At 37.2% G+C, this 11,223-nt stretch overlaps 1 protein-coding gene across 2 annotated transcripts in view; it reads left to right on the forward strand.

The window, feature by feature from the left end:
• Nucleotides 1-8,651, forward strand: part of LOC149964938 (uncharacterized) — a 46,741-nt gene extending 38,090 nt beyond the window's left edge. For both annotated transcript variants that reach the window (XM_090180942.1, XM_090180952.1), the window contains 24 exons: nucleotides 32-166; nucleotides 230-896; nucleotides 1,039-1,333; nucleotides 1,420-1,610; nucleotides 1,684-1,822; nucleotides 1,900-2,101; nucleotides 2,165-2,498; nucleotides 2,559-2,774; nucleotides 2,837-3,033; nucleotides 3,122-3,198; nucleotides 3,269-4,074; nucleotides 4,149-4,247; nucleotides 4,328-4,561; nucleotides 4,617-4,841; nucleotides 4,911-5,204; nucleotides 5,736-5,883; nucleotides 5,970-6,226; nucleotides 6,298-6,481; nucleotides 6,610-6,716; nucleotides 6,783-6,924; nucleotides 6,998-7,329; nucleotides 7,392-7,497; nucleotides 7,568-7,705; nucleotides 7,898-8,651. In XM_090180942.1, the coding sequence (XP_090037068.1) occupies nucleotides 32-166; nucleotides 230-896; nucleotides 1,039-1,333; nucleotides 1,420-1,610; nucleotides 1,684-1,822; nucleotides 1,900-2,101; nucleotides 2,165-2,498; nucleotides 2,559-2,774; nucleotides 2,837-3,033; nucleotides 3,122-3,198; nucleotides 3,269-4,074; nucleotides 4,149-4,247; nucleotides 4,328-4,561; nucleotides 4,617-4,841; nucleotides 4,911-5,204; nucleotides 5,736-5,883; nucleotides 5,970-6,226; nucleotides 6,298-6,481; nucleotides 6,610-6,716; nucleotides 6,783-6,924; nucleotides 6,998-7,329; nucleotides 7,392-7,497; nucleotides 7,568-7,705; nucleotides 7,898-8,131 (5,759 nt within the window). In that variant the 3' untranslated portion in view covers nucleotides 8,132-8,651. The remainder of the gene's footprint in view (nucleotides 1-31; nucleotides 167-229; nucleotides 897-1,038; nucleotides 1,334-1,419; nucleotides 1,611-1,683; nucleotides 1,823-1,899; nucleotides 2,102-2,164; nucleotides 2,499-2,558; nucleotides 2,775-2,836; nucleotides 3,034-3,121; nucleotides 3,199-3,268; nucleotides 4,075-4,148; nucleotides 4,248-4,327; nucleotides 4,562-4,616; nucleotides 4,842-4,910; nucleotides 5,205-5,735; nucleotides 5,884-5,969; nucleotides 6,227-6,297; nucleotides 6,482-6,609; nucleotides 6,717-6,782; nucleotides 6,925-6,997; nucleotides 7,330-7,391; nucleotides 7,498-7,567; nucleotides 7,706-7,897) is intronic.
• The last annotated feature ends 2,572 nt before the right edge of the window (nucleotides 8,652-11,223 follow it).

Consider the following 11,223-nt stretch of genomic DNA (forward strand, 5'->3'; position numbering starts at 1 on the left):
GAAAGTAACGTTTCTTGCGTGATTTCATTAGCACCGGCAGCTCTAAATTCATTTGGAAAACTATTATGTGGTAAAACTCTGAAAGCTTTGAACCAAGAACTCGAACTTTTGCAGTTATCTACCAAAGAACCAACTCTTGATAATCAAGAAATTGAAGACTTGCCCAGTAGGTTTAATCGTAAATTTATGTCTATTTTCGATTCTTTACCTTTTTATGTTAATTCGTTAGGTCATTTCTGTCGTACTGGATACGAGCAAGTTCTTCGTATGAGCGGGGGTCCAATTTTATGGGGTTTCCTTAAACCAATACTTCGCGGAAAGATTCTGTACGCTCCGAAGAATGCAGTCACTAGCGCAGTTTTCCATCAAGTCAATGCAACATTCGAAACCTTTTCGGGGTTCATAACCGCCCTCCAGGCTTGGGGTGAAGGCATATCTGGTCTTCATTATCTGCAAGAACGCGGAGATCTCTTAAAAAAGATGAAGGAATTACTAGGCACTCCGGCTGTTCAGCCCATTTTGAAACAAGTCGTTGGCGAAGACGCGTCCAACATCCTGGATCAGTTTGATATTTCGTCTATCAACCAACAGTTAAAGAATGTCAGTGGCCTTTTGGAGCTGATGCAACTAGTTGGGAATATGTCACAGTGTTTTGAACTGAACCGTTTCCATGGCTACGATACGGAAGAGGAAGTGGAATTGGCGGCCCAAAAGTTGAGTCTTAAGAGGGAGTTTATAGCTGGTATAATATTCATCGATGAGCAGCCGACGAATGTTGAACATTTTTACCGAAGCAAACGTTCGGCTGACGGCGAAACTGTTATCCCAAAACATATCAAGTACAAAATCAGGATGGACATCGATAACGTTCCCACGACAAGAAGAAAAAAGATGCAGTGAGTGTTATTTTCTTAAAATTTCACCTTACCTTTCTCGGTTTATCTCATTTTCAGACAAACTAGTTTATATCCTAATCTCTTTTAATTCTACCGTTAGGTTTAAAATTATTTAATTGAAGGCTCAACTCTGTTTTTCTAGATTTTGGGCCCCTGGTCCAAGGGATGATTTCCTGGACGACATGAGGTACTTTCGTGGTTTCCTTCAATACCAGGAGATGATAGACAACGCTATCCTTCACGTACAAACAAATGGAAAAATTTCCGTGCGCCCAACCACGTACTTGCAACAATTCCCTTATCCTTGCTACCATCAAGACCGATTTGGTGTTTTTCTCAAAGGGATGTTACCAATTATTATCTCAGTCTGCTGGCTGTTCCTTGTCGCTTTTCTGATTAGGGAATACGTCATTGAGAAGGAATTGAAACTCGAAGAGGTATTTTAGTTTTCTTTGAATCGAAAGCTAATTACGATACAATAAATTTTATTCCGGCCTAGATTTTATACTCATTTACGTTTTAGGTACTGAAAGTAATGGGTCTAAAGCAATGGGTGGGTTGGATGGCCTGGTATATAGCAGGCTTCTTCATACTATGTATCGGTTGTTGTTTTGCTGTTTTCATCCTGAAAGTCGGTGGTGTCTTTCCCTATTCTGACGGTTTCATCATTTTCCTTTATTTGTTGGAGTTTGCTTTGTTAGTCATCATGTATTGGTACGTATCACCCTAGTTATTATTATAAATTTCCACTACGAGTAAGGTTTATAATATGATTTGTATTTCTTAGCTACTTGATTAGCGCATTCTTTAGGACTGCAACCATCGCCGCTTTGACGGGTATCGTCATTTACCTATTGACGTTTTTGCCTTTCGTCGTCATTGTTTCCTTGGAGTCGCAACTTAATCTTTGGCAGAAATTAGTTACGGTATGTGTTGAGCTAATATCCCTTCGATTTTACTCCTCATTTCGAAAATAATTTTTTTGTTACTTTGTCGCATATAGAGTCTTCTGATGTGTACGTCTTTCTGTTACGGTTGTTTACATATAAACCGATATGAAACTCATGGTGTTGGAATCCAGTGGGATAATATCTGGCAGTCTGTAAATGAAGACGAAATGAACTTTGTCTACAGCGTCATAATGGTCGCTGTTGACATAGTTCTCTATTTCATTCTAGGGTGGTACATTTCCAACGTTTGGCCTCGTAAGCGACAGTAATAAGAATAGCTATAAATAAAGTAGTTTTAACTTTTTCCATATTTGGCAGATAATTCGGCCAACAAGAAACCGTGGTATTTTCCCTTGAGCCTCGGCTATTGGGGACTCGGAAAAAAGAAAAATATTAATTACTTCGAGATGCCCGATTCTGGGAAAAACATTGGTTACTTTTTTGGCGAAGACTTGAAGGGTACCGACGAAGAGAAAAAGATGTCTAATAATGAGGAGCGCGTCGTTGGTATATCTCTCAGGAGTTTGTCAGTCATCTACAACCGAGGAAAACCCATGGAGCGCGTAGCTGTATCAAACCTGACATTGGAGTTTATGGAAGGACATATCACTACCCTTTTAGGTCAGAACGGAGCTGGAAAAACGACTACAATGTAAGTGTAAGATAGTAAGGGGCTTAAAATATATTTCATTTTCATTTTTATATTTCTCAGAAATGTATTAACTGGTCAATATCCACCAACGTCTGGCTCAGTTTACGTTTACGGAAAAAACATTCCTCACCAGTTCAGTGAAGCCCAGAAAATGTTAGGATACTGTCCTCAATATAATACCCTTTTCGCCAGAATGACTGTTCGAGAACACTTAAAGTTTTACGCCCAACTGAAAGGAGTGCTCACTGGTCAACAGCTCGAGGATGATGTTAACGAGTATGTATTAAAGCTTTTAGTTGTTATTTTGACTTACTAACGCTTTTCTTTCTTTCTTTAAGAATGCTTCACAGTATGGGCCTTTTCGACAAACAACACGAACAAAGTCAGTACTTATCGGGTGGAATGCAACGTCGTCTTTGCGTTGCTTTGGCCTTCATTGGCGGATCCAAGGTCATCATTTTGGATGAACCGACCAGTAGTGTTGACCCAGTAGCCCGGAGAAGTATTTGGGATCTTATTGTAAAGTATAGACATGGTAAGTTGGGTGTTTGAACTCTTCAAACTTTTATAATTGGTTTTGGTAAATCTGTAGAGCGATTATATAAAATTAATTTCCATTAAAGGCAGAACTATTTTATTAACTACTCATCATATGGACGAAGCTGATATCCTCAGTGATAAAGTCGCAATCGTACACAAGGTAAATTATTCATTTGTAGACTATTAGTATTTAATTACAAGTAGGGATTTTCACTATTTTGGGATTTCAGGGAAAATTATTATGTCACGGCTCTCCCCTACTGCTAAAGAGCAAGTTTGGTTGCGGATATCAGTTGACTTTGGCTCGTGTTGGCGAACCTGAGATTGACAGCGATTCCGGACGGGCATCTTCCTCTTGCTCCTCGGAATCAGACTCCAGTGAATCCGAAAACATTTTGACCTTTATTCAGGCGCACGTTCCATTAGCACGTCTAATGGAGGATAATGGCTCGGAAGTAGTGGTCAGTTTGCCCCAGAGGGATTCCGAAGGAAAGGTCTACTCTTTCGGAGACTTATTCAAGCAGTTAGACGCCAGTATTAACAACCTAGGTTACAGTAGCTACGGGATATCGAGCACGACTTTAGAAGAAGTCTTTCTTACGCTTTGCGGTTTGGATGACAACACTGCCCTCCCGGTTTCTCACTCGGAACCTCTACCCATGCGACGAAATTCTGTTATTAAGCCCAATTCCGACCACATTTCCAAACTGTCTCATATAAACGGGAAAAATCCATTGCTGAACGACTACTCTTACGTCAATAACGCCTACGTTGGCTCGGCTCTAGACTTTGGCTGTAAAGAACCCATTAAAGGATTCAAGTTGAAACTAAATCAGTTTCACGCTTTACTTTTGAAAAGATATTATCATTTCCTTCACGATTGGCGAGCTATTAGTACCAGCATTTTGCTACCCTGCGCCTTCATCGCCATTGCCATGGGTTTCTCGTTGATTGAGCCAGCTGGGCAAGGCTCCAAGGAACCGTCTATCGTACTCTCTCCACCAATGTATGGTCCCAACGCCATCAGTTTCTACAGGTAGATTACGTTTTCACCATTTTAGGTTAAAGACTGATCCGGTTAGTAATTATACTTTATTGAACTTCTTTAAGCTTCAACGGAACAGAAAATAGTGATTTATCGAAAACTTTGGACTCACTACTCTTTCGACCCGGCTTAAGTAATGCTTGCACACGAACGGCCACTCCAGAGTATGTAGTCCAACTTTACGTGTTCCAAATAGACCAAAACCTGGTTTCATTGAATTTGAATACATTTTATTTGTTTTAAGGGAAAGAATTTGGTGTGGTCGAAACGTGACTGAAATTTTGGAAAATACAGCTTTACTTTCGGGAGGCGGTTTATGTTTCGACGATGAAGAAGCAGCTCGTATCAAAAACTCATTTGAGTTTTATAAAAATGTCCCTCTTACGAAGACAAACACTGGCGATTTTCTCAACAATCTGACAGGATACGACCTAAATCGTTACCTACTCGACACTTATATTGCTAACACAGAAAGACGGTACACGTTCTTTGTATATTGGCATGTACAGATTTTAATCGAAATTATATTTTAGATACGGAGGCTTTACCTTTCTGAATCGCAATGATGGCAAAGGCGTGGTGAAAGTGTGGTACGATAACAGTGGATTTCACTCGACAGCGGCGTATGCGAATTCTTTGAGTAACGCTCTCCTACGCGCCAATATGAAAGAACTGGGAATGGATTCAACAGCTTATGGCATTTCGGTCTTCAACCATCCTTTACAAGTCACTACTGAGCAGCTTGGACGTGCAACTATGTACGTTTCTATTCTTTACTTTTAGGGCTGGCATTTGTATTAATTGAAATTTGTTTTGCGAATTTTTAGTTTGAACAAAGCAGCTGAATTAGGCGTCGCATTGGTAATTTTCTTGGGCTTTGCTTTCATTCCGACGAGTTTCGTGGTCTATATAGTTAAAGAGCGCATCCACGAAGAGAAGAGGCTTCAGTACGTGGCTGGTGTCGGACCCGCTCTCTACTGGTTTTCAGCCTTCATTTGGGATCTGACGCTAGTTGTAATTGCAGTCGGCATATCCACTATAATCGTACTCATTTTTGGACTTCCGCTTTATGTCGACAAACTCAATCTGCCAGGGTTGATTGTTCTTCTCTTACTTTTTGGGTAATTACTCAAGTATATTGGATAACGTTTTCAGAAACGGTCGCAGAATGTCGCGATAAATATACACGGTGACTTCATTTGATCGGCCCAGGCATTTTTCTCAAAAACTTTACTTTCTAGAAATGTGAAATTTTCAGTATGTACTCTCTCGAGGGAGATCGTTCTTATTTGTAAATATCAGAAAAATCGTGAATACTCGAAAACCATTAATGGAATTGGTATGGTGGAATTCGGACATTTCATCACTGAAATATTTGGTCATGAAAAACAAACAAAATTGAAACTTTTCGTCTACCACGTAGCGTTCAAAAACTAACACTTCTAAAAGCGTGAAATATTTCACAATTTTTCTGAAATTTACAAATAACAACGATCTCCCCCGAGTGAGTACATACTAAAATTTTTATATTTCTAGAAAGTAAAGTTTTTGAGAAAAATGCCTGGGCCGATCAAATGAAGACACCCTATATAGTAGAATTACACTTTAATATATTAAATGAATCATCCCTATACATTTGGTATATTTTTTAGATGGGCCACAACACCTCTTATGTACCTGTTAGAGAAGCTTTTCAGTGAAGCGAGTATCGCATTCATGATTCTATATTGTATGAACATTTTCGTTGGAGTTAGTATTATGATAACCATGTTGGTACTGGGTCTTTTCAGCTTTGGAACCGTGAGTTTTAATTTATTTGATCAATTTCTATAGTTGTAGTTATTAAAGTAAATTAATTTGTTTTTTTTATTTTCAAAACGTAATAGGGTACTCGATACTGGCTGAACTTGATTGAATCCATATCGTTGATCGCTCCTCAATATTGCCTAATGGGCGGGCTAGTTGCTATGGCGCAGAATCACATTCAAGCGGAAATATTTGCCATTTTTGGCCAAGATACTTACGAAAGCCCGTTCAGTTGGAATGTTATTTTACCGCATATTTTTGCCTTGTCCATTGAAGGTTTTGTTCTATTTACCATAAATTTGTTATTGGAAGTTCGTTGGGTGTCTTTCCTACCTGCGTAAGATATAAATTATACATTTTTGAGCGTGAAAAGTAAATTTTATTCAAATTTAATTTTCCATATTGTAGGCCTCAATTTAAGGGTGAAACGCTTCCTGGCGACAGTGATGTGGCGGAAGAGTGTGCCAGGGTACAGAGTGAAGCTAGTAAAGATGACGTCCTACAAATAAAAAACATACGCAAGATTTTTAATGGCGTGGCTGGCGAACACGTTGCTGTCAATAACGTCACTTTTGGAATACCCAAAGGAGAGGTAAATCTGAAGGAAAAATCTAAATATAAATTTAAGCGTTTAGATTTGTTATTTATTTTTATTTGCGATTTGACTTGCAAATTGAACTTGAGAGATATTGTCATTTAAATTGTTTTGATTTTCTACAGTGTTTTGGTCTCTTGGGGGTCAATGGAGCAGGGAAAACCACCCTTTTTAGAATTTTAACTGGACACATAACTTCAACTCACGGTCAAGCATTTATTGGTGGCCAAAAGTATGTAAAAAATTCACATTCCAGTTAAATTGTGTGTCTTTTTCACACCCTTTTAATATTTTGTAGGATATCCAAAGTTTTGTCCAACAATAGCGAGCTCTTGGGCTATTGTCCGCAAGCTGATGCGCTAGATGACCTTTTAACACCGGAACAACATTTCATATTCTATGGGAAACTCAGGGGCATTCCTAAGAAAGATCTAAAAGTGGTAAGAGTTCAATTCTTAGACCAAATAAGTTTATTATGTTTCGAATGTGTTAATCGCGATACTTTCTAAATAGGTGGTTCAAAAAGCTATGGCTAAATTCGAGTTGCAAATCTACACTAATCGTCACGTAGGCACTTTGAGCAGAGGAACGAAGCGTAAGGTTTGCACAGCCATTTCCATGTTGGGCAACCCGTTAATAGTTTTGCTCGACGAACCCACGACTGGTATGGATCCTGTAACGAGAAGGCTAGTCTGGAACAATGTTCTCCAAACGGTGAAAGATCATCGATCTGTTTTGCTCACGTCTCATAGCATGGAGGAATGCGACGTTCTGTGCTCTCGTTTGGCTATCATGGTCAACGGAAGGATACGGTGCCTCGGCTCACCTCAGTCACTTAAATACAAGTACGCATCAATTGGTGTATAAAATAAGCAATACACCTGATTTAAATTTCCAAATTGTTTAGGTTTGGAACCGGTTATACTATAACTTTAAGGGTAATGGAATCTGTGGATGACATGAGTCTCATAACAGACTTCATGTCGACCTTTTTTCCTAGTGCCATTTTAAGGGTACGGTCTGAAAATATTACTGGCACTTAAAGTACTTTGGTTTAGTTTGACTGTATGTTCATTCTCACAGGCGAGACATTACAACATGATCGAATTTAGCTTACCGGAAAGGAACATTCCCCTTCACGATATATTTGGTCACTTGGAGCAGAACCGAGAGAAATTAGGCCTTGTAGATTTCTCTATTAGTCAAACCACTCTGGACCAGGTAAGATGCCTCTATAAAATTAAAGTTTTTCGCTTAACCCATTTTGTAGTTAATGCGTGGCGGTTTATCTAATTAGAACCGATGAAAATTTTAATGGTTTTTCAATATCTAGAATAAGCTATTTTATTGCTGAAATACACCGAATGATTTAAATAAACAAATATTTTAAAAATATGATTAAAATTATTCTAGGTATTTGTGAGTTTCGCTAGACAACAAGGAGACGAAGCGCCTAGTACGGGGAAAATGGACCGCCATTTAGCCAGAGGTGCTTCCAATGAAGCATTTGTAGTTGATGATATTACGTCGGTCAAAATGGAAAATATTAATAACTCAACAACGGATAAAGTTGGGTTAAAAGAGGAGGACCCTAATGCCATAGTGTTGCACGTAGACGAGAATGACATTGAAGCTACGCAATTTTAATTTGTGTTTAATTTAAGTTTTCTAATGTTAACGCGAATAGGCCTAATGGTAAGGACCTGTTGTAAAGCAATTTAAAATTTTCATGCTCGAATGCGATTGAACTGCGATATTAAGCCATTAAGTGTCATTTAAGAAGAAATTTATACATCTTAATTGAGAAGTTTTTATTTATTCTCTTCATATTGTTGTACAGTGTATAATGTATATATAAATATCCCACTATAGTGAATTCAGGGTCATTGCAACACAGTGAGTCAAAATAAGAGGTTTTGACAATGAGTCACCGACATCTAAAATAAATATTTATAAATTAGTAAAAAATACTAAAAAGGAGTTCCTGAAACGTGACACGATGAATTTCGGGAAACCAATATTCCAAGATATTAAAGGAAAATATTTAAAATTTAAAACAATCCACCTCAATCGATGAATTTCACTCGTCGACAGAAGAAATTATTTCGTATTTCTCTTCGAGCATTCATTTTGTGCCTGGACTTTCATCCTACATTTAAAAGCATCCTTATAATTTATCAGATTTCATCTTTTTGTTATTATTGTTTTTATTAAAATCATTTTTTGGTTTTTGATTTATTTTCTTATTTTCATACTATTATGTAATTATTAGTCAAAAATGTTTCAAATTCTTCTCATGGGGTGCCATGTGATCCATCGTGTTAAGTTTCTTTATGTCTATACAGCAAAATCAATTAATCTATGTAAGATAAACCTCTTAACTTTCCTCAGACTGACACAATCTCTAAAAATAAGATGAAAGCACCCATCACTGCTTAAAGGTAAATAGCTTACGTTTTTAACGAGCCTTAAAAGGCCTATCTTTTGTACGATTAAAATATTATAATGCCAAGTACAATAAGAAAGACGTGTAGAAGCTTATTACTTAATCATTTTGCAGTGATAAAAATTAGATAATGAAAAGCTTACAGATAGATAATATCAATTAAAGAACGAACACACAATCTTGAAATAATTCCATAGTGTTTACAATTATTTCAAGCTTTAAAAGAAATATTCCGAAGCAATGACGAAATCTTCTCATCAGGGTAAACTTTGATTATAGAGAGTGGTTTAAAATTGCTTCTTTTTATCATTACTCTTATTTTAGACCAACTTTATTAGTATATACAAACATATTCTAGACGAGATAACTAAGTAATATCTAATTTTTGCCCTTTATTTGGCACATTTCCTATTAAATAATTTAAATCTGACGGTTCATCAATATCATTCATGAATATTATGAATGTGACATACGTCTTGTATTTGGCTATATTAAACCCTTTATTGACCAAGTTAATACATACAAGGGGGCTACCCGACGTGTTACCCATCGATTTTGTTCAAACCCTTATGTATCATGAAAAACCCTAAAGGGAAAAGTTTCTATAACCAACTGATTTTTCAAGGCAACCGGAAATGTGTTTGACAACTCAGAATGGATATTTTCTATGGATGATCCTATATATATATTTTTATATAAAATTTATAATTGAGCCATTTTCGAACCGTTTAGGTAAACTACGAGTGAATTTTGATAAATTGACGTAAATATTAATAAAATTCGTTCATAAGAGGAAATTAATAGGTGTTAGATGCTTATTTAAATGTGAAAAATGCCCCTAACCTTGTGAAAACGCTACGAATTAAAGTTAACATTGGATGGGATCATTTTGAGGCGAATTCCACGCGACGGCTTGTTGGTATACGATTTCTGTCGGCAGGTATGTGATTTGGATTTTCCCTCGTACCTTGTGAAAACGATGCGAATTAAAGTTAATATTGGCTGGGATAACTTTGAGACGAATTCCACGTGACGGCTTGTTGGTATGCTATTTCTCTTCGCAGGTATGCGATTTAGAAAATTGCCCCTTACCCCACACAGCACAAGCCAGTGTAAAAGTAGTCGGAAAAGGGTCCAACAGTCGGAAAGTGGTCGAAATCGTATTAGGGTCATTATAGGACCATTATACCGACCGTTGGGCCGACTATTGTAAAAACCTTTCATATAATGTAATTAAAAATTGGTCGGACAGGCCCAGAAAGAGGTCGGCCCGACGGCATTGAGTAAAGTTTGAGCCAACATTCCAGAAATAAGTCGGCGTGACGACTGTGTAATTAGTTGGGACTACCCAAAAATTGGTCGGTCCGGCAGTTTAGTGTAATTGCAAGGTATACCTAATCGATGGTTTACCCGACGGCTTACTGTAAATGTTGGGGCGACTTATTCCATAAAAAGTCGGCCCGACGATTTAGCGTAATTAATGGGTTGACTTTTGTAACGATGATTAATGTGTTCAACTGTAAAAATTAATGACTTTAAATGCGTATGACATGGTAAAGAGAAGTTAATTTTGCCATATTCTTAAATTTAAATTTCAGTTGTTTCATAATTAAACAATTTTAATGAATTTATGAATAGCTGCGGTAACCTGTATTTCTCAGAGCGATATGGCTACTGGGAATGAGCATCGGCATAAATATTCTGACACATTTTAAACGAAAGTAGAACGCTGGAATAGCTGTCTCCACGCATGGCACCGTACCCAATATAACCAACTGCCTAACGACAATATTAACCAATTATACGTTGATTACATAATAATTTGCCTTTTATTATATGACCTAGTGTCTATAGAAGAAGTTTCTTTAAAATAATTGCAATAATGTAAGCTTTTTTCGGGTGTATGCCTAAAGAACTAAGAAATTCGGTCTTTTGGCTAAGATCAAAGTGTAGTATCTTGTATATAGCGGATATACCTAATTATTAAATTAATTCAATTAATTAAGTTGTTTGCCGACCGTAACCATCGAAAACCAAGATACCGGTCCTTATTCCTTGGTTGTACAAATATCCATATCTATCTGGGAAATACAGGTTATCCCAGCTATTCTTAAATAAATTAATGATTTAATTGCAAAGGATATGGTAAAGTAAAATTATCTTAACCATGTCATACGCATTTATAGTCATTAATTTTTGCAGTTGAATAAATTAATCAGCGTTAAAAATGTCAACCCATTAATTACGCTAAATCGTCGGGCCGACTTTTTTTCGAAAAAGTCGCCACAACATT

This window comes from Leiobunum rupestre, chromosome 1 (genome assembly GCF_980474605.1).
Source record: "Leiobunum rupestre chromosome 1, qqLeiRupe1.1.hap1, whole genome shotgun sequence".
Lineage (NCBI taxonomy): Eukaryota > Metazoa > Arthropoda > Arachnida > Opiliones > Sclerosomatidae > Leiobunum > Leiobunum rupestre.